The sequence below is a fragment of the Penaeus monodon genome, chromosome 9 (assembly GCF_015228065.2).
Source record: "Penaeus monodon isolate SGIC_2016 chromosome 9, NSTDA_Pmon_1, whole genome shotgun sequence".
In the NCBI taxonomy this organism is placed as follows: Eukaryota; Metazoa; Arthropoda; class Malacostraca; order Decapoda; family Penaeidae; genus Penaeus; species Penaeus monodon.
Genome location: NC_051394.1, coordinates 42732227 through 42754726, shown reverse-complemented (window position 1 = coordinate 42754726; position 22500 = coordinate 42732227). Strand labels below are relative to the sequence as shown.

The 22500-nt window shown below is 29.5% G+C and overlaps 1 protein-coding gene across 5 annotated transcripts in view; it reads right to left on the bottom strand.

Annotated features, from left to right (window-relative positions):
- Positions 1 to 22500, bottom strand: part of LOC119577179 (transient receptor potential cation channel trpm-like) — a 151191-nt gene that overhangs the window by 23592 nt on the left and 105099 nt on the right. For 3 of the 5 annotated variants that reach the window (XM_037924899.1, XM_037924901.1, XM_037924902.1), the window contains 12 exons: positions 20106 to 20271; positions 19480 to 19693; positions 13492 to 13663; positions 13193 to 13323; positions 12857 to 13013; positions 12435 to 12576; positions 11604 to 11775; positions 1716 to 1846; positions 1314 to 1441; positions 865 to 1066; positions 575 to 764; positions 1 to 180 (listed from right to left, as the gene is read on the bottom strand). The exon at positions 1 to 180 is cut by the window's left edge and continues 32 nt beyond it. In XM_037924899.1, the coding sequence (XP_037780827.1) occupies positions 1 to 180; positions 575 to 764; positions 865 to 1066; positions 1314 to 1441; positions 1716 to 1846; positions 11604 to 11775; positions 12435 to 12576; positions 12857 to 13013; positions 13193 to 13323; positions 13492 to 13663; positions 19480 to 19693; positions 20106 to 20271 (1985 nt within the window). Of the gene's footprint in view, positions 181 to 574; positions 765 to 864; positions 1067 to 1313; positions 1442 to 1715; positions 1847 to 11603; positions 11776 to 12434; positions 12577 to 12856; positions 13014 to 13192; positions 13324 to 13491; positions 13664 to 16338; positions 16357 to 19479; positions 19694 to 20105; positions 20272 to 22500 lie in introns of all 5 variants that reach the window. The other 2 variants (XM_037924898.1, XM_037924900.1) reach the window with 1 other exon arrangement.

Sequence of the window (22500 nt, the reverse complement as noted above, 5' to 3'; positions counted from 1 at the left end):
CCCCAAGCCAGAGGTCTGCAAGAAGAATCTGGCAACATGGATGTGAAAGGAGAGCTCTGTGGTTGACAGCCACAGCTAAAGAAAGGCACGTTTGTTTGGACCAATTCCTTAGTTCATATGTTAGAAGCTGCTGGGCACGGTCGTCATCTTGTTGATAACAGTAGTCTAGCACATGTAGAGCTTTGGGGAAAAACATGGAACGATAAGTAGTTACTCTTTTCATGTTTTTACTTTCCACAAAGTAATGAAGTTTAGAGCTTTTTTCTTGCCTGTTCTAAGCTTTGATTTTCAATCTGATCCTGAATGTCCAACTATGAAAGGATTCCTACTTTGATGTTCCTATGATTTACTGCTGTCATAAATGAACAATGAGAATTTGAATGAACTAAATCTATGACTGCAAGGAAATATTCAAATGAGTGCATTTTTGCATTCTCTTTGTACCTTTTCACTTAGTTCACTTAGTATCTAGAATGCATGCAAATGTACATCATCTTTTAAAATCATTCATTAGATATCACTAAATAATTTCTAAATAAACTTGAGTCACTTGAGTCATTGTTGACTATCTTACCTAGAGCCTCAAATTCTTTGGCATAACTTCTAAGCTCCTCATATACTTCTGTTTCTAGGTCATCATCAGCTGCCTCATGTGCCAGAGCCTTGTACAGCTTGGCAGCCACAAGAGCCTTTGCTGTGGCTTCCTCCCCATGCTGCCACATCAACATTGCCATGCCTTGTCTCTTGGTCAGGACAGCCCAAACCTATAGCAGAATATCAGCGCAAAATGTCAATACCTCCTTACCTTTTAAAAGAATAACCAATATGCAAATATTTACTCTGGGATAGTCTTCAATAACTTACCAGCAACTCACTGAATGGATATTCAAACTCAAAGTCTGACTGTAAATCTGTTTGGTTGTTAAAAGACTTTGGGGAAGTGGAAGATTTCTGAAGAAGGCTTTTGCTGTTGTGGAAGATGTGGCTATTTATCCGCTGAAGCCGTGGTGACCTGGCCATGCTATTTTCATAACAGGTTCTAAACTTTTTCCGTGAGTAGAAAGACCTACAAATTTAATTCATGCCATTAAATACTGTAACAGTATAAAAATGGGACACATTTACACTTTTTTTTTTTTCTAAATTTTCATTTCAAGCAATATAAATTCAAGTGTTAAGTAGTATACCTCTTTTGGGATTTTGTTACAAAACATTTATCCATGTGTATATTTAAAAAACAAAATTTCACATGCATGATGACATTACAGTAAATTTTCATATCTTTATCATCAGTACATGAAACATAACTATACCTGTAAGCACCACCCATTAGTTTGTTTATAACAAGCCCAATGTCTATCAGAGTATATCTATAGTCCCGAGGTATGTTCTTTTTCACATCTCTGATAATGTATCGGAGTGTGTTAGCTGGTCCTTGTTTCTGGGTGGGGGAGGAGAAAATATTTTTAAAAATATATATTTAAAAATATATATCACCAAAGGGCAAATTTTACTTTTTCATTGCAGGTTTCCAAATGCTGTGCAATACTACAGAATATGTACATAATAAGAATACCATCACTACAATTATATGAACAAGAGTAAAATAAAACATATGACACTACTTGTGAACTAAAATTAAAAGAATCAGAGCTTCCTGAAGTTCATAATTGTTAGACAGTTCCAATAAGTAATCTCAAACATTTGCTCCTTACTGAGTTATAGAGTTCCTCTAATCTCTGGATGGTGAGGAATTTACTCATAGTGACACCTTGCTCGAGAAGAAGCTTGACAAACTCAATCCGATCATTCACCAAAGCATCCATCATGGCTTGTTCTAATGAACCTGGGGAGAGGAATAAAATGTGTAAATAATCACTTAACCTTAGATACATTCTATAAAAATTATAAATATCTACATAAAAAAAGGTTATATAACCACATCTATTTGTGAAAAAATTATATATATAAAAGCAAGTAAGTGTGTGTGTGTGTGTGTGTGTGTGTGTGTGTGTGTGTGTGTGTGTGTGTGTGTGTGTGTGTGTGTGTGTGTGTGTGTGTGTGGTTGGTGTGTGTGACATGTGTGTGTGTGTGTATACATGTGTGTGTGTGTGTACATGTGTGTGTGTGTACATGTGTGTGTGTGTGTGTACATGTGTGTGTGTGTGTGTACATGTGTGTGTGTGTTGTGTGGTGTGTGACATGTGTGTGTGTGTGTGTGTGTGTGGCTGTGTGTTAGTGTGTGTGTGTGGGGGTGTGTGGTGTGTGTGTGTGTGTGTGTGTGTGTGTGTGTGTGTGTGTGGGTCAGAGTGAGAGATTATGAATGTGAGTGTTGTTAGTATGGATATGGGTGAACATGTGTATTTGTACATGTGTACAGAATGTGTGTACATTTCCATGTGTAAATATGCATACATGTATAAAAACATGTGCATGTTTGTGTGTCTGCCTGTGAATCTGCATACATGCATGTGCACGTGCTTGTGTCCATGTGTATGCATATTTGTGGGCGTGCAAGAGAATGTGTAAAATCACCTGAATGAAAACATTACATAGGACTCTGAAAGCAAAGAATCAAATCGTCTACTCCTATTAGTCCTCTCACCATCCACCCCTCCTTTGCCCATGCCAGTATTCAATCTACAATTCAGATAGCTTCTTTGTGCTCTAATAAGAGCACACGGGTGTAACTCCAAACCTTTTTATTTTGCTTTGCTATATTTTCCTGTGTTCCTAAGATTTCCATAACAGGTTCTAAACTTCTTCCACAAGTAGAAAGACCTATTCTGTTGTTACTGATCACTTATTATGCTCTTCCATCCTTTGTGGATTGTGTTTCATTATCTTTTTGTTGCTGGTGAATATGAGATGCTTTGCCACTGGGTACACTGTTTGCCCAATGGAAGCATCCATTGTTTGTTACTGATAAGATGCCTTAGCTAAAAGCATACCCTGCTGAACTCCAAAGAATAGCCAAAGCCAGGTTCTCTGCAGTGCATTTGAGATGCAAGGCCATGATCTCTTGTGCAACATCACAGTTTGGATGTTATTGACTGCTTAATGGCACCTATGAGATGGCTAACCAGCTTAAGCATGTTCTTCTACATAAAGTACAAGAAAGAGTGCCAGGAGTGCCCAATGCAGCTTCCCTGGAAGTGTCCAAGGCTGGTGCAAATGAGCCACTAGTGCCACTAGCACATGAATAACTAGCCTAGCTGAGAAATCTCGCCTCTGCTCTCTGTGAGCCACAATGAAAAATTTGTCTTCTGTTCTGCCTTTCATATTTTGTGGCTGGAAGATGCCATGTAAGATTCACTCATGCTACTTCATTTTTTTCCAGTTTCAGAATATAAAACTTTGATTAACACTGGCACAGAGAGAGGGAAATGGGTGAGGTGAGAACTAGGAGGAGTTAGATAGTGTTTTCTTTATTTCCACTATCCCTGTAATAAGGTGCTAATTGGATCTGTCCATGCCAGTTGTTTGGACAAATTTTGTGTGTGTGTCTATGTATATCTATATACTCATATACAGAAACATGTGAATGCATATGTATACAGACACAGAGATACACATATATATGTATATACAAATATACAAACATGCTACATGCTTCATGTTAAAGGGACCATAAAAACAGATGAGAGAGAGAGAGAGAGAGAGAGAGAGAGAGAGAGGAGAAGGAAGAGAGAGAGGAGAGAGAGAGAGAGAGAGAGAGAGAGAGAGAGAGAGAGAGAGAGAGAGAGAGAGAGGGAGAGGAGAGAGGGGGAGAGAGAAGAGGGAGAGAGAGAGAGGGGGAGAGAAGAGAAAAGGAGAGGAGAAGAGAGAGAGAGAGAGAGAGAGAAAGAGAGGGAGGAGAGAGAGAAAGAGAGTGAGGAGAGAGAGAAAGAGAGTGAGGAGAGAGAGAAAGAGAGTGAGACAGAGAGAGAGAGAGAGAGAGAGAGAGAGACAGAGACAGACAGAGAAGAGAGAGAGAGAGGGAGAGAGGGAGAGAGAGAGAGAGAGAGAGAGAGAGAGAGAGAGAGAGAGAGACGAGAGAGAGAGAGAGAGAGAGAGAGAGAGAGAGAGAGAGAGAGAGAGAGAGAGAGAGAGGGAGAGAGAGAAGAGAGAGAGAGAGACAGAGAGAGAGAGAAGAGAGAGAGAGAGGGGAGAGAGAGAGAGGAGAGAGAGAGAGAGAGAGAGAGAGAGAGAGAGAGAGAGAGAGAGAGAGAGAGAGAGCGAGAGAGAGAAAGAGAGGCCGAGAGAGAGGACGAGAGAGAGAGACAGGGGAGAGACAGAGAGAAGACGAGAGAGGAGAGAGAGAGAGAGAGAGAGAGAGGACCAGAGCGAAAGAAGAGAGAGAGAGAGAGAGAAGAGAGAGAGAGAGAGAGAGGACGAGAGAGAGAGAAGAGCCAGAGAGAGAGAGAGACAGAGGAGAGAGAGAGAAGAGAGAGATAAACTATCAAAGTATTCATATCATCTATCAATACTGTACTTTTATATACCTATCCATATATCTATATCTTATATCTATGTCTTTAAAAGGACCCCCAAAATGACAACAATGATAATATTCACGAAATGTATACCCCTGCATCAAAATGACGTGAGGAAAATGTAGTAGAAGTAACCAGAAAAAAAAATGAAACAGTGATTTTTTAAAATATGACCTGGCACCATCAAATGAACTGAAAATGCATGGCAAGATACAGTGCCATAGCTGCACTGAAACTTCCTGCATAATGAAATACCCTGTACCATCATATCACTGGAGGGATTTCCTCTTTCTTTGATTAGGGACATTTTTTTGGTCATTTTAGGTAACAGGCGATCTCATGTTTATTCTTCTTTTGCTGATTTTTCTTCATGCTCAACGTACAAAATCAGACTCAATTTCAGAAATTTCCCAATATTTTAAAATTTGCCCCCAAAACTCTAGAAACTACTCATGAGTTCCATTTTCCTGAACAATGGAAAGCTAATTTGTCTGAATCGTAAGACCAAAACTAAAAAATTTTTGGGTGATTTGACCATTGTGGGTCCCGCCCACATTAAGAAATTTAGAAAAAAACTTTTAACAGTTAAATACAATTTTTAAAATTTTCAAAAAACTTTTTTTATGTTTTTTCCCTGCCTTTAATAACCAAGTATCACATCAACATATCCATGAACAAGCAAATGGCAAGGCAAAATATTATGAAAAGGATAATTTTCATTAACCCAAAATTTTCACAAAAAAAATTTTAAATGTAATATAAAATAAACTGTTGGTTTTAGAAAGTAAGAGTGCATATAATGAAGATTAATTCCATTATCAAAACCTTACATTCTATATTTATTCTAAAAAAAACACGATTGAAAAAATAGCCAGATGTATTTATTCTCATCACACATCTACGGGAACTATTTATATCATAACTATTAACTTGCAAAGTTTTCATAGTAGCAATTAAATTTGGTAAAAAGGGACCCCTTTAAAATTTCATTTTTCATTTTCAGTTATATGTATTTTGTTCCTCTCTTTGCAATCAGTCAAAAACATACTTCAGCACACCAAAAAAATTTCACTTTGGAATAGGCCCTTTTCACTTCAACCAAATCACAGTGGATTTTTTAATTAGGAAAGATAACCCAAAATTACTTTTAAATATTGTAAAGAGAGGCTAAAAAACAAAAATATGAAGAAATTTTTTTATCTACAAAGTACATTCAATAAAAAAAAGGATTTGAAAAGTCAATATATAAATATATCTATATGATTTCTCTCAAAATAGGATCAGAAATAAATGTGTCTTTGCGTAGAATAAAAGAACCCACAAAGCAAAGCGGAGGTGACAAGGGGCACAAGTGAACTTTAAGGAACAGACATTCAATTAAATTTTTGCAAAAATTTCCCTTTTTTGCTTCATCTCCCTTCACTTTCACCTCATATTCACACTGGTGACACACTATGTATTGAGTTTTTATAAATCAAAAAATTTATATCTGTAGAAATATTCATTTTCTACACCTTACATATTTGTTGTGACTGAATGACTTTGTTGTTGATAAAGGACATAAGCAGTGCTTAAGCTATGGCAACACAATAAGGACACTCTCAGTGACACCAGAGAGAGCAGTACTAAACCACCTTGTCCACAAGACCTACTAAAAGGTTTGCAAATATACTACTTGCTCCCAGACAAAACCTGTCACTCATACTTGGAGTTTTAAAGATAGGGTCTTACAAGCAACCTTTATGAGCACTTGAGGATAAGTGTTTAGAAATGCCAAGTGTACCGAGGGGTCTTTGTGAGTGAATAAATGTATGATAAGATGTGTTGATGTGTGTGTTATAAAAAATATAAATAAATAATAATTTAATTTTATTATATATAGAAATATATATAATAAATTAATAATATATAATAATATAAATATATATATAATTATATAAAGATAAAATAAATTATTATAATTATAATTAAAAAAATAAATAAAAATAAATAAATTTTAAAAAATAAAATATATAATAAAATAATATATATATATTTATTATATATTAAATATTATTAAATTTAAAAATTAAAAAACAATATATTATAAAAATTTTTATATTATATTAAAATAAAATTTTAAAAAATAAAATATATAAAAAAAATATATATATAATATATAATATTAAAATATAAATTTTATATATATATATATAATATATATATAATTTTTATATATATATATATATTAAAATAATATTAATTATATATAAAATTTTAATATTTTTGTTTTTTAAATATTATTATATAATTATATATAATATTTTATATATATAATATTTATATATTATATATATATATTTTTAAAATTAAAATATATTATTATATATTTTATATATTATAATATGTAATAATATATATATATTATATTAATTTTTTTGTTTTTTTTATTTTTTTTTTTGTTTTTTTTTTTTTTTTATTTTATGTTTTTTAAAATTTATTTTTATTTATTTAAATTTTTTGGGGTATTATATATATATAATTATTTATTATTATTTTTTTATTTTTTTGGGGGATTGGGTTTTTTTTTTTTTTTTTTTTAATTTATTTTTGGGTTTTTTGTTATTAATATATATAAATATAATACTATATATTTATATATAATATTATATTATTATAACTATTTAAAAATATATGTATAAAAAAATTTTATATTTATAAAAAAAATTTAAATTAAAAATAAAAAATTAGTATAATTAATATATATTTATATATATATATTAATGTATTAAAAATATATTTATATATATTATAAATAATATATATAATAAAATTAATTTAAAATATATATATATATATGAAAATATAAATATAATATTATAAAGGTATATAAAATATAATTTTTATTATATAAAAAATAAAAATTATTATAAAATATATATATATTATATATATATTTAAAATATAAATATAATATTATATAAAAATATTAATTAAAAAATATATATAATAATATATAATAAATATATAATAGATACAATATATAAAATATAATATAATATAATTAAAATATTATATATATTAAATATATAAATAATATATATAATAAAAATAAATTAATTATATAAATATATTAATTTATATATATATTAAGAAATATATATATTTAATATAATATAAAATATTTATAATTATAAATTATATATATTATATATATATATATATATATATTATATATATATTTATAAAAAAAAATATTAATAATTTTTTTTTTTTGTTTTTGTTTTTTTTTGTTTTTTTTTCTTTTTTTTTTTTTTTGTTATTTTTTGTATTTTTATTTTATTTAATTTTTTATTTTATTTATTTTTATTTTTATTTTATTTGGTTTTTTTTTATGTTTATTTATTAAATTTATATTTTTATTTTTAAAATTTTTTTTTTAAAATATTTATATATTATATATATTATATATATTATATTATAATAATTATATATATTAATTTTAATATATTAAATATTATATATAAATTTTTATAATTATAAATTTTTAATTTTAAAAATTTTTTAAATTTAAATTAAAAATATATTTAAAAATATATAAAAATTTTTTTTTTTTTTTTTTTTTTTTTTTTTTTTTTAATTTTTTTTCGTTTTATGGTTTAATTTTGTAAAATTTTTTTTTAGGAAATTTTTATTTTATTTTTGATTTGTGTATTTTTATTTTATTTTTTAAAAAAACAAAATAAAAAAAGGGTTATTGGGTTATTTTTTAAATTTAAAATATATAATTATATAAAAACAATAAAATAATATAATATATAAAAAAAAATAATATATATAAATTTTTTAAAAATTAAAAAAATATTATAAAATATAAAAAAAATATATATATATATAATATATATAATTATAGATAAAAATATATAAAAAAATAAATTTAAAATTTTTTATTAATAATTATATATAAATATATATAATAATAACTAAATTATATTATTGTTATATTGATTATAATATAATTTATATAATTAATATAAAAAAAAAAAAAAAAAAAAAAAAAAAAAAAAAAAAATAAATTTTATTAAAAATAATATATATTAAATATATTATATATATATATTTTTATATATATATAAATATAAAAAAATAAAATAAATATATAATTTATTATTAAAATATAATATAGAATAATATAAAAACTATAATATATAATATATAAAATATAAAATAATAAAAAATTAATATATAATTATATTTTATTTTAAAAAATAATTTATATAAAAATTAATTTTATAAAAAATTTAAAAAAATTTTTTTTAATTATAAAAAATAGTAAACAATTTATAAAAATTAAAAATGAAAAGAAATTAAAAAAATATTAAAAATTTAAATTTAATTAAAAATAAATTAATTTTAAAATAATAAATATATTAATAATATTTTCAAATATTTTATTTAAAAAATAAAACAATATATAAAAAAATAAAAAAACTTAAAATAATTATTTTAAAAAAATTTAAATATTTTTATTTTTATATTTTTTTTTTCCCTCAACTAATATACTAAAATTTAAAAAATTACTTTTTAAAATAATTTTAAAAATTTTTTATTTAAAATTTTAAAAAAATTTTAAAATATTTTCTTTAAATTTAAAAAAAAAAATTCCAAAAAAAAAATTCCCTTTCAAAATTTTTTGGGCATTTTAATTTAAATTTTAAAAATTTATATTTTTAATATTAAATATAAAATTTAATTTTTAATTACTATTTTAAAATTTAAAAATTAGAAAATTTTAAATAAAAAAGAAAAAAAAGGGGAAAAAGGGGTTTTAAAAAAATTTTATTTAATCAAAAAAAAAAATTTTAAACCCTAAAATTTTTTTTGTTTTTTCCCTTTTTTTAAATATGTTAAAAAAAAATTGATACCCCAAATAAAAAAATTTTCATTTTTATTAAATTTAAAAATTTTCATAAAAACAAAAAAATTTTTTAAAAAAAATAAAAAATTAAAATTAAATTTTTAAATTTTAATATACAAAAAACCAAAAAATTTTAAATTAAATTATAATTTTACAAAATATTAAAAATTTTAAAAAATTTAAAAAAATTTTTATTTTGGTTTAAATTTAAAATAAAAAAGGGGGAAAAATTTTTTTTTTTTTTTTTTTTTTTTTTTTTGGGGGGGGGGGGGGGGGGTTCCCTTTTTGAAAAAAAAAAAAAATTCCCTTTTTTTTATTTTTTTTTTTGGGTTTTTAAAAAAACCCAAAATTTGGGCTTTTTTTCATTTGAAAAACAAAAAAAATCAAAAAATTTTTTTTAAAAAATTTTGAGGTTTTTTTTTTTTTGGGGAAAAAAAAAAAAAATTTTTTCCCCCAAAATTTTTTTCCCTAAAAAAAAAAAAAAAAAAAAAAAAAAAAAAAAAAAAAAAAAAAAAAAAAAAAAAAAAAAAAAAAAAAAAAAAAAAAAATTTGAAAAAAAGGGGGGGGGGGCCCCCCATTTTTTTTTTTAAAAAAACTTTTGTCCCCCCCCCCGTCTTTCTTTTCTCTTTTCGTAACTGGACACTGATACTAATAAATTAAAAATCTCACATAGCCAACCTATATATGCAATTTTTTTCCATATTATGGCATTGAATGGTTAGTAAGTTAATCATAAGTGTGGGCTTCTGGTATTAAGTGATGTGGACACAGAGAGAAGGCAGAATATCAATTAGCAAAAGAAATTAGTGACATTTTTCAATATTTTTTGGTACATTTCGTAATACTACAATTCTGTTGAGACAAAATGGTATATTTCTCAAAGCTTCCAATGTCATCAGATCTTTCAGTTCAGATGTAATTAAAATCATTGAAACTATATCATTACCATCACAACTGTCCAATGTAGGCCAAGGGCTTTCATCAGAGGCTCTAAATAACAGTGCAAAAGTGATCCTTGGGATGTGTTCCTCTACATGCTATTGGCCCCTCGAACTTGTTCAAAAGGACTACCAGGAGTTCATCCCATAAAATGATGTCCTTTATGTGGCTGTGCTACTATAACATCTGTTTCACTAAAGTGTGCATGCTCCTTAAAATCAAACCCTTTGTATTAACAAAATAAAACAAATACATAATTTCACTTTTGCTACTTAGCATAAAAAGGTATTTCAACTAAAACACAGATATAATTGTGCTTACACTATGATGAACATAAAAATATGCCTAAAAGTGAAACTACACAGCTGCAGTGATTAAAGATATGGACAAATAACTAATCTAGAAATATTTTATTCATCCGGTATGGTGCTGCAAAATGATAATAAACATTCACACAGTGAAGGATGCTCTCATTGCTGTTTATGTGGACTGGGAAGAATGTTCTTGATTCTTATCATTTTGTACCATGTGCTTCATGTCACACAATCAAATGTATTATTGTTTTTGTTGAAACTGCATTTCCTAGAAAGCATTACTTTGTGTCTGAAATGAAGCAAACAATTCCTAGTATCAATCATATTTGAAAAGTCTTACTGCTTTCTGCTACATATCTAACTTCTTGGTAATCTTCAATCTTTAGTTCAATGGGTATATTATAATCTTCCTTGGCCCTTGACCCATCTCTTACATCTTTTTTCATATCTATTCTGCAACAGAAAGCCACTGAATGTGACATAAAATCCCTGTGCTCCTGACTCACCCCTTAGTTTTGTTGATGACAGGCGAAAATACATGGAGGGTGAGTAGAATGGAGCCAGCAGTTGAAAAGTAAGTACTAGTTATCTGTTACAACTCAAACAAGAATATTCATTGCCTCTTTTCTCTTTGCAAAGCATTAATGACATTAAGTTATTCAACTGTACACTGTGAATTCCTCAATAAATGCATCAGCCACTTTTAGAAACCAAAAATGAATATCTGTGAAAAATACAGTATTCATTAGATCTACAAAGAGGTGCTCTATATAATACAGAAGTGGAAAAAAAAATTCAAAGATGGGAAAGGGCAAATTATTTAAATAAAAGTTAAGATTTAATGGGTCACATTACCACTTAAATATACCTATGATAATATCAAACTTGTACCTTAATCTAGCTAAATCGTAAAAGATAATATCACTATAAAAAAATCTTTCTACTAGTTTTTTAACTTTTAATTATTAAATACTTTACCTTCTGGCCACTCAACATCTTCATTAAATACATGCGATCTAGCAATGTCCACTCTGTTCCAGGTGAGAGCCAAAGATAACTGTTCTGGTGGGTTAAGTCTTTGAGCATGCAGAAGAGCAGACAATATGCTCTGATCTAATTCACATCCCTCTTTCAGACGGAACACAGTAATCTGGAATAAAAACATTTTACAAATAACTGTCTGACTGGTAAATCTACTGTTTAAGTAAAATGTATGAACCTCAGTACATTGCGGAAACTAAAATATGTCACAAAGAAACATGTCTTAAGGTCACTGACACACAATATGAAACACACAGAGGATGTCACTCACAGTATCACTCACTGGGACTTCTGAGTGATTGTGATTAGAAAACATCTAAAAAAACAAAATAACCTACAATGGAAAACACTTTTCATAAAGTTTATAGTCTTGCTGACTTAATGAAAGTTTCCTTTGAGTTTTTTTTGGAAATACAATTCAACTATACAATTTAATATAAAATACCTAACCTCTATAAATCATTTTTTTTTTTCTAGAGCATAATTGCAGTCTATAAAAAACAATCTTAAAGTCTTACTAATAAAATGAAGATGAATTAAGAAGCATCACTAAAAAGCAAGGTTAGGACAATTCATATGTTGAGGCTTCACTGAGCCAAATTACCTTATATCAAATAGGAAAAAATAATTGTAATGTATTATTATTATTATTATTATTATTATTATTATTATTATATAACAGACCTCTCTAATACCCATCAGAAAATCTGTTTGTTATACCTGGTATATTTCTCAATACAGAAAATACAAGAGCAACTATAAACTTACTAGATCCCTTTTGCGAACACATTGCAGCACCTCTGTGAAAAGTTTTTCTGCCTGTGATGGTCTGATTTCAAAAACTCTCTCCAGAGTTAGAATGATGGTATCTCTATTTGCCTCAATCAGATTCAGACCAGAAGAGGCATATCTGAAGTAAAAAAAATAAACAAATAAAAAAATAATAATAATCATAATCTGATTACATATGCAAGAAAATGTGAACTCACTCTGAAAAATATTTCATATCTCCAAGTTAAACAAGATATATAATGCTTCTTTTACATATTGCAAAAAATCATACTTACGGGGAAAAAATACTGCACAAAAGGGGTATAAACTTTCAAAACATTAATCAAACTATGACTTTCCAAACATCTGAATTACTAAATATCTAACAAAAGACCCAGGGGACACAAGCAAACACTCACTTGTGAACAAAGGCGAGAATATCGGCTGCTCTTCCTGTTCCATCACAAACAATGACAGGGACTGGAGGAGAATCTGTGACATATTCCAATACTTGTCTGATGGTCTGTGGACCTCCTTCTATGACCACACATACCACAGGAGTTGCTAGTCCACCACCTGGTTGGTTCAAATGCAACTTAGCAAAGTTGATACTCAATTTTGTAATAATCATCAACCCAAATACATATACATGTATATATGCATAGATGTATAAAGTTATGTATCTTCTAAATATCTTTAAGTATTGTGTTGTACACATCCTTTACTTAACTGTTTAGTTCACAAAGCTTACTTACGGGCTTCAATCCTTTGCTTTGAAATATAGTTCTCTAATTTTCTACGAAGGATCAGTTCTGGGCCATATTTCCCAATGGTTCCATTATCAACTAATAGGAAGAAGGTATGGTGGCTATTGAGTGCCACAAATCTGTTGAGATTATAAAGTGAAAGTTGTTAATATAAACACAGGAGAAAGTGGGACACAAAATATATAACACTGAGCTTGTTTGTCCTTTCATATCATAATAAACCATGTCTATGTATATAATTAATAAATGTGAAATAGACTCCTTTACTGCCTTATTATACTTCTTACCTTGACTTTGGTGCATTGATGGGAATGTAAGGAACATCTTTATTGCGCCCAATCAAATCCTGGCGTCTTTCAATTATACCCCAAGGAGCAATCCCTACACTGACAACACGGCCCCCACGGACTCGGAGTGAACTTTCAGACACAAGGGCTTCACCAACATGCCTTGTGACACCTGATAACACAAAACAAAATATTAGGACAGTGGAATACTTTTTTTGTCAGTATTTTGATTGAATTCAGATTTTATATCACATAGCAAAAATAATTTGGGGGAAGGAAGAGCACCAATTTATGTATGTGTCAGAGAGAGAGAGAGAGAGAGAGAGAGAGAGAGAGAGAGAGAGAGAGAGAGAGAGAGAGAGAAAGAGAGAGAAAGACAGAGAGAGAGAGAGACAGAGAGAGAGAAGAGAGAGAGAAAGAGAGAGAGAGAAGAGAGAGGAGAAAGAGAGAGAGAAGAGAAGAGAAAAGAGAGAGAAGAGAGAGAGAGAGAGAGAGAGAGAGAGAGAGAGAGAGAGAGAGAAGAGAGAGAGAGAGAGAGAGAGAGAGAGAAAGAGAGAGAGTGTATGTGTTTATGTGTGTATGTATGTGTTTATGTATGTATGTATGTATGTATGTATGTATGTATGTATGTATATATGTGTATGTGTATGTGTATGTGTATCTGTATGTGTATGTGTATGTGTATGTACGTGTATGTGTGCATGCGCGTGCGTGTGCGTATGCATGTGCGTGTGAGTGTGAGCATGCGTGTGCGTTAGTTTCAGCATGTGTGCATTTCTGTTTGTGTGTGTGTGTGTGTGTGTGTGTGTGTGTGTGTGTGTGTGTGTGTGTGTGTGTGTGTGTGTGTGTGTGTGTGTGTGTGTGTGTGTGTGTGTGTGTGTGTGTGTGTGTGTGTGTGCGTGTGTGTCTTTGTTTATTTTTCAAAATTCAAAGAAGAAGAAAAATTAACTGCACCTTGGTATGATGTCTTGAAATCTACAACATGATCAGATCCCATGTATCCTAACCCACAAATATTAACCCTTTGCCAACGGGCATGGCATGTATGTACATGCCATGCCCACTGTGAGTTTACTTGTTTAATTGTTTTTACACATAGATGGCTACACTTGTACCAAGTCAGTTACGAGTACTGCCTGTCTCGCCCGTTCATCCTTTTCGTTGATTTACGAAAATATTTTACGTTATCTTATTTTGCTGTTACTAATGTTTATAACATTATATTAATTCTAATGTTTACAATAAAAATAACAACATCTATATTCATAGCACTAGTAAACAATTTGTTTTTCCCGCCATTACAAGGAAAGGTGAAATCAGGTAAGGGCACAAGATCTACTAATGGACTCCTTTGTAGCTAAGCACTAGCAGAGCCATCTATGTGCAGAGACATTTCATAAAAATATAAAAAATGAGCACAGCATTTTCCCCATTTTTTATTAATTTTCCCCATCGGCATTGGGTTAATAAAGTTTATAATAATGAAGCATAATTTCATACATAAATTATTAGTGTGTTAGTCAATCAAACATTTGTTAGTAATAAGATATATTACAAAAGCAACACAGAGCCACAGTAATTTGTGCCCATTATATGTTACACATAATGTTGCTAAACTATAGCCACTTATCAATATGAATGGTGAAAATAATTATTTGGGTAGACTGTTCTAAATCTAAAGTCCTATCACTGTCAAATGATTACTTAATCAGCAGAAAGACTATTAAAGTGATAAACATTTTTTGCAACCTATTCTTAGTTAAGTAGGTCTATATCAGCAATGTCTCTTAGTGACAATTCTGTTTACGGTCCACAAATTACAATAAAAATCATATTACCAAGTCACTTGATAAAATATAATAAAGTACAGTGTAACATAATAATCATTGCTTGAGACATATACATAAATGAAGTATAAAAACTATCTTAATTCCAATTATATATTGCTATTCTCTATATTATGCAAGTTTTTTTGCTGCAAAAGATGTGAGTATACCATCATATTGGTATTTATAATTTTCAATGAAACTTAACCCTCTCATGGTTCGCCTACATATTAAGTACTAAAAAAATACACAGGTGGTCCAAAATGTTCCTCTTTTTCATCAATATAAGTCACCAACCCACCCTAGAACACAGGAAAATACCTAAATAACTTTTACAGATGTTAGAAGGGAACATTGGATGATGTCCTATGGCAGGATTCCCCAGATACCTGCCTTGATGCACACTTCATTTCAAGCTCCTTTTGACCCACTTAGAGTTGGTTCTTCTGTGACTTTAAAGTTTATTCCAATCCAATCCAGTCAGTAATATTTGTATTAGCTTTCAACACTGCTGAATAACAAAGTTTTATTCCCAATGCAATTGAAACATTCAGCTCTATATTTATTTGTCTCCATATCAGGGATTCCCAATGCATGCAGGTGCATATATCAATTATATCAGATGGAGGATGCCCAATCAAATACAGTGAAGACATCCCAATTCCCATTCAATCCTGTGCCACCACAGCCCATTAAACACAGACCACCAGAACCACCGAATTAAAGACAAAATATCTCATTGGTGACCACCAGTGGGTTAATCTGAATCATAGCACATAAAACAAAATATGATTAAATATTTCAACTGGCAATGAAATACTCCTCATATGACATATACTGTATCAGGCATTTCAATCAATTTTAGAATAAGACAAAGGTTCACACACTAGTAAAGAGGGCAATTTCTTTTCTTTGTTTTATATTAATACCATGCATCAAAATCCTGCCACCCTACAGACCACATATCCATCAGCATGTGTAACTTGCATGGAATGTTTTTGTTAAGCTATACTTTTCTTACCCATATGTCGAGAAACACCTGCAATTAAACAATGCTGATATTAAAAAAGCAAAAACAATTTGCAAAACTTTGATACTGATTGAGCAAAAGAATATTCTGTACTAAAACAAGCAACATTCTGAAACTTAGTAAAATTGTTTAATAGAATATTCAAGTTGCTGATAATTTAGTGGTAATCACATGATAAAAGCAATTATGTTATAAATAAACATTTTCAATGCATTTCTTACAAGTCAGTTATAAACAAGAATGATAAATATAAAAACGTATTAATTTTTTGACAACGTTCTTATTTCAACAGCATTCTGAATATCATAGTAAATGCTTGGCTTATTCCATAAGTCCTTTTGTGTAGAGTACAATGTTCACTATATTGTTGGATAATTACTTTAACTTCACATTTTTTAACCCCTACGATCCGGATGATGTGACCATCATGTCATGCAAAAAATTGGCTTGAGGGGTGGGTGACATGAACATGCCATCATGGGAAAATTTGGCTACGGGCCAAGATGATGTGAATTTGCTGTCATGAGCATTTCCTCAAACCTCTTGGAGGGTGATTAGACCCATTTGACATTTTGGAAGGGTCTTTTGCATTATTCCCATCAATAACAAAAAAAAAAAAAAAAAAAAAAAAAAAAAAAAAAAAAAAAAACCCACTAATAACAAGAAGTTACTTTAAAATTATTAATATTACAATGAGTTATGGAGTGCCTAGAGAAATGATATGAAGTCTGTGCAAGAAAAATAGTTTAATACCATCTGGATAAAGCAAGTCAAATGACTATTATATGAATTGGAAAATGGCAAAAAAGTTCAAAGCACTTATGCAGAAAAAGTTAAAATAACATTGCAAAGGGGAGGCATGGAGTCTTGTCACTACACTTTAGTGTTCACATGCACCTGCCCTATAAACCACACACCCATCAGAGTGGCTGTTCACATAAGCCTAATGCCTGTATTTGGGGCCAACATCCGGATCCAACGAGTCAATATATATATGTATATATATATATATATATATATATATATATATATATATATATTATATATATATATATATTATATATATATTATATATTTTTATATTATTTATATATATTATATATATTATATATATTATATTTTATATATATATATTATATTATTATATATATATATATTATATATATTATATATATTATTATTATATATTTATATATATATATATATTAATATATATATAATATATATATATATGACTAACACAAATTTTAATCTACAATAATCTTCTGAAAGGGATTATACAAATCATACAAAAACAGTACTGAACAAATGAATTACATGAAAAGTATAAATATTATAGACATTTCTTTATTTTCAAAAATATCTAGTACTTTGCATTGACAGTGTGTACTCCATATATTGTATACATTGGTAGAAAAACCCACCATGTACAAATAAGATTTTCTGAAAATCTAGTTTGTGCAGTGTGGATTTTTATACTACAGTATCAACACGATAGAGTGTTTTGCCATTTATACAGTGTTCACTGTAAACTCAGTGTCATTAAACAATGTTATGAAATCATTTATATATCATTAATGGACTCACTTCACAGTCACTATCTGAATTATTTTCCTTTGTTGTTCATTCAACTGAACTTGAAAGGACTTGAAAGGCTACATAAAAAATATTTCCTGCAAGTCAAAAATGGTTTATGCACAGCAAAGCCAATGGTTTCGGTTAAACTGGACTATTGCATTCTGCTGGAAAGTATATTGAAACTAAAACATTAGAAGACCTGGAATTTACATTCCTGTATCTTTTGTTTATCTCTGTTGCTTTAGTTTACCATCGCTCTAGAGCAGAAAAACATAAATGTGTTGATCTTTGTTTGTTAAAAAAACTGGATAATATATATTTTAGGGACTACTCTGAGTTCATTACAAGCTAATCCAATACAATTCCCTTATCATTGTACTAAAACCATATTAATAGTTAGTTGAACATTTCCACTAGCATAAATTATGGCAGAAAGAAAAAAAACATAATAGACAAAACAGCTTTACTGAAGATGAAATCTAGGAAGACATTAACCTTTGGTCTCGTTTTTAAATAAACCCATTTTATACATTTTATGGTTACTATGTCTGCTCTTATAAAAAAATGGGTTTCAACATAAGATGAATCTCTCCTTCCCTAAATATTATACAAACAAGTGTAACTAATTAAAAAAAGAAAGAAAGAAAGAAAGAAAAACATCATCATATATGATTGTCCAGTGAAACCATTCAAGCACAGTGCAATAAAATTCTTGATTACATGAAGGTGATATCTGTGTTAATAGCTATTACACCTGCATGCAAAATGAAATTATGACACTTGTCTTGCACTGCCGGATAGATATTCATTGTACAACATTCGCTATTTTTCAGCATATCAAATGAAGCTTTGTGCAAAAGCCAGTGTAACATACCAGCCAATATACCATGAGGAAGTTAAAGATGGAAAATGTAATAGATACTTAGACAGAAGAAAAAGGAGGAGCAGGAGGAGGAGCAGGAGGAGGAGGAGGAGGAGGAGGAAAAGGAGGAGGAGGAAGAGGAGGAGGAGGAAGAGGAGGAGGAGGAGGAGGAGGAGGAGGAGGAGGAGGAGGAGGAGGAGGAGGAGGAGAGAGGAGGAGGAGGAGGAGGAGGGAGGGGGGGAGGAGGGAGGGGGGAGGGGGGGAAGAGGAGGGGGAGGAGGAGGAGAGGAGGAGAGGAGGAGAGAGGGAGGGAGGGGGGAGGGAGAGGGAGAGGGAGGAGGGAGGGATGGAGAGGGAGGGAGGGAGGGAGGGAGGGAGGGAGGAGGGAGGGAGAGAGGAGAGAGAGAGAGAGAAAGAGAGAGGAGAGGAGGAGAAGGAGAGAGGGGAGAGAGAGAGAGTGAAGGAGAGAGGGAGGGAGGGGGAGAGAGAAGAGAGAGAGAGAGAGGGAGAGAGAGGAGGGGGAGAGGGAGGGAGGGGAGAAGAGAGAGAGAGAGAGAAACAGAGGAGAGAGCAGAGAGAGAGAGTATGAGAGAGAGAGAGAGAGAGAGAGAGAGAGAGAGAGAGAGAGAGAGAGAGAGAGAGAGAGAGAGAGAATTTTTACTACTTTCTGCATATAAAAAAAAAAATCTTACCTGTGTTTGTGCCAGCAGTGAACACCCAAGCACCAGTTGTTTTTGCAGCCTTTAGTAAACCCTTTCTGATGACCTTTTTCAGTTTGGGTTGAAGGTCAAAATTAGTCTTGCCTCCCTGTACCGTTATCAATAACTTTGGTAAATCGAGACCCCATTCACCAGTAAGTAGCTGGAGAATGTGTTCAGGTCTTGTGTCATGGGCCAGCCGGATGTACTGAAACATTCACAGTATCAATATAAGGCACTTGCTCTTGATCAATTCATCAGCCAGTCAGTAAGTTCTAAATGGGTTCATGAATTATATTATATCCTTGCATACATCATGAACACATTCATATGTCACATTGGAAATTTCATTTTTCAATACATTACAATATGTATCTCAGAAGATAAGAATAATGTGTTTGTCAACTAGCAATGAATGCTGGATTATTATATTTACACAAGAATACAAAAGTAGACATTGATACATTAAATGCAATTTTGCCTGTAAGATCAAAGTGATTCTAATAAAATAAGAAGCTATAAATGACCTTAAGGAATAACAATAAAATAAAAATAAAATAATAAAATAATCAATAAAAAATACACATAACAAAATAAAAACAATACGAAAGACATCTGACCTGTGCTTTGGTAGGATGTGCACCACCCTGAAACTCCAGAGTCCCATATGCATCTGTTGGCTGTAGCTGTGTGTGTCGGGAGGGGCTCCAGTGCAGCTCCTGGCTCTGGCGCAGAGTTGCTGGAGAGCCATCACGGTGGAACTGCCACAGCTGCCCACAGCAACATCTGAAACCCATGAACAAGAAGTCTAGAGTGAAAGTGAATTACCTCCTTAGTTCATCCTTTATCATGGGGGATTTATTTGCATTAATACTGCACTACAATTTATGATTCTTGATAATGCACAGGACATTATTGAATATACTGAAAATATAGAGATGCTGTTTTTGTACACTTTTTCCCTAAAGCATATGGATGTCATAGGTTATTAAATCAACATAAGAGTTATTGGAGGGGGGGGAGATACTCACATATTATATTATTTCATTTCACTTATGATGTGAATCTCTTAACAATTCTTCTCCACAGATGAATGACTCAAATTGAAAATTGTTAATATGTACATATGCAAGCACACCTGATCTCACATTTCTAATTTTTCATTAAAATAAAGAACAACTTAAAAAAAAATTCTATTCAGACTTTTTAACATTCCATTTTCTTAACAAAGCACAATATGCTGTAGCATTTTGCAATCATTTTATGCAAATAGGACTGGATATTACAAAGAGACAGTCCTTCAAAATGCATATTAAGCAGATGATATTCACTGTAACATTAATCATCCCAAGTCATATGCAATATTAATCTAAAATTATCTGAAACATAATAATAAATCACAAATCTTTATTTTCAGTTTTTCATGTTAACAGCATTAAAAATTTACTCTTGTTCACTCCCACAAAAAATAAATAAATAAATAAATGAAATAAAATAAAATATATAAAAATTAAATACGTACCTAACATAAAACAAAAGCACAGTCTGCCATATTATGTATATATGTATATATTTGTGTGTGTGTACACTTACTCATAAATGTGTGTCTATAAATATATATATATAAATATATGTGTATATATATGTATATAATATATATAATATATATACATACACATATCTATGTACATATACATACACACATATATACATGTCTATAATATATATACACATATACATACATATACATATATATACACATATATACATACACACACACACACACACACACACACACACACACACACACACACATTATATATTATATTTTAATATATATATTATAAAATATTATATATATTATATATATATATACATATATATATATATATATAATATTTTATATATATATAATATATCTATAATATATATATATATATACTATATATATCTATTATATATATATAAAATATATATATAGATATATATATATATATATTATATATATATATATTATATCCCACTATTATATAAAATATAATATATATATATATTATATATATATTATCACATTTTATATATATATATACTATATATATATATATATACATATATATATATAATAAAATATTATATATATATATATATATAAAAATATATATATTTACATAGTGGTGTTGGTTATACCTACATACATACATAAATAACAAAACATACATACATACATACATAACACACACACACACACACATACATAAAACACACACACAAATAATTTATAATATATATTTTTATATTATATATTTATTATATATTATTATATTATATATATATATATATATATATATGTATATATATGTATATGTATATATATATATATATATATATAATATATTAAAATATTTTATATATAAATATATATACACATGTATATTATATATCCATATATATACATATACATACATATATATATCTATTATTTACATCTGTAACTACTATAAATATCATTGTTTATCTAAACTTACAGCAATTTTTCTATTAAGAACTAATTACCTAATAACATGATGCTAATGATCTTTATTTTTCTGTATTTGACCTTTCCAACCTTTCCTATATCATGGCAAAAGAAGACAGGTAATAATATCTATAAAGAAAATATAAAACTATAAAGATGGTGAATGTGCTAACTGAAACTGAATCATGCCTTAAGTATTAGCAAAATAGCAAAGCATTAAATGAAGATAAAAACAGTACATGTCTGCTTCTAAAGGTCCTACATCAGTTCTTGGTTACGCTACCTATAAATATGAAACTTGAAACAATAAAAAAGGCATATAACAAGTGTATTGCTAGAGGGGTTCTTATACAAAACCATTTTCAAAGTACTTTATAGTATCTAGATACTGACATAACTATTTTCTCTCATCATTAAAATTATGTAATGTCTAAATTCACCCAAAATCAACATTGGAACCTGATCTATGGATCAAACACTGTTACTTTTTTACTTATTAG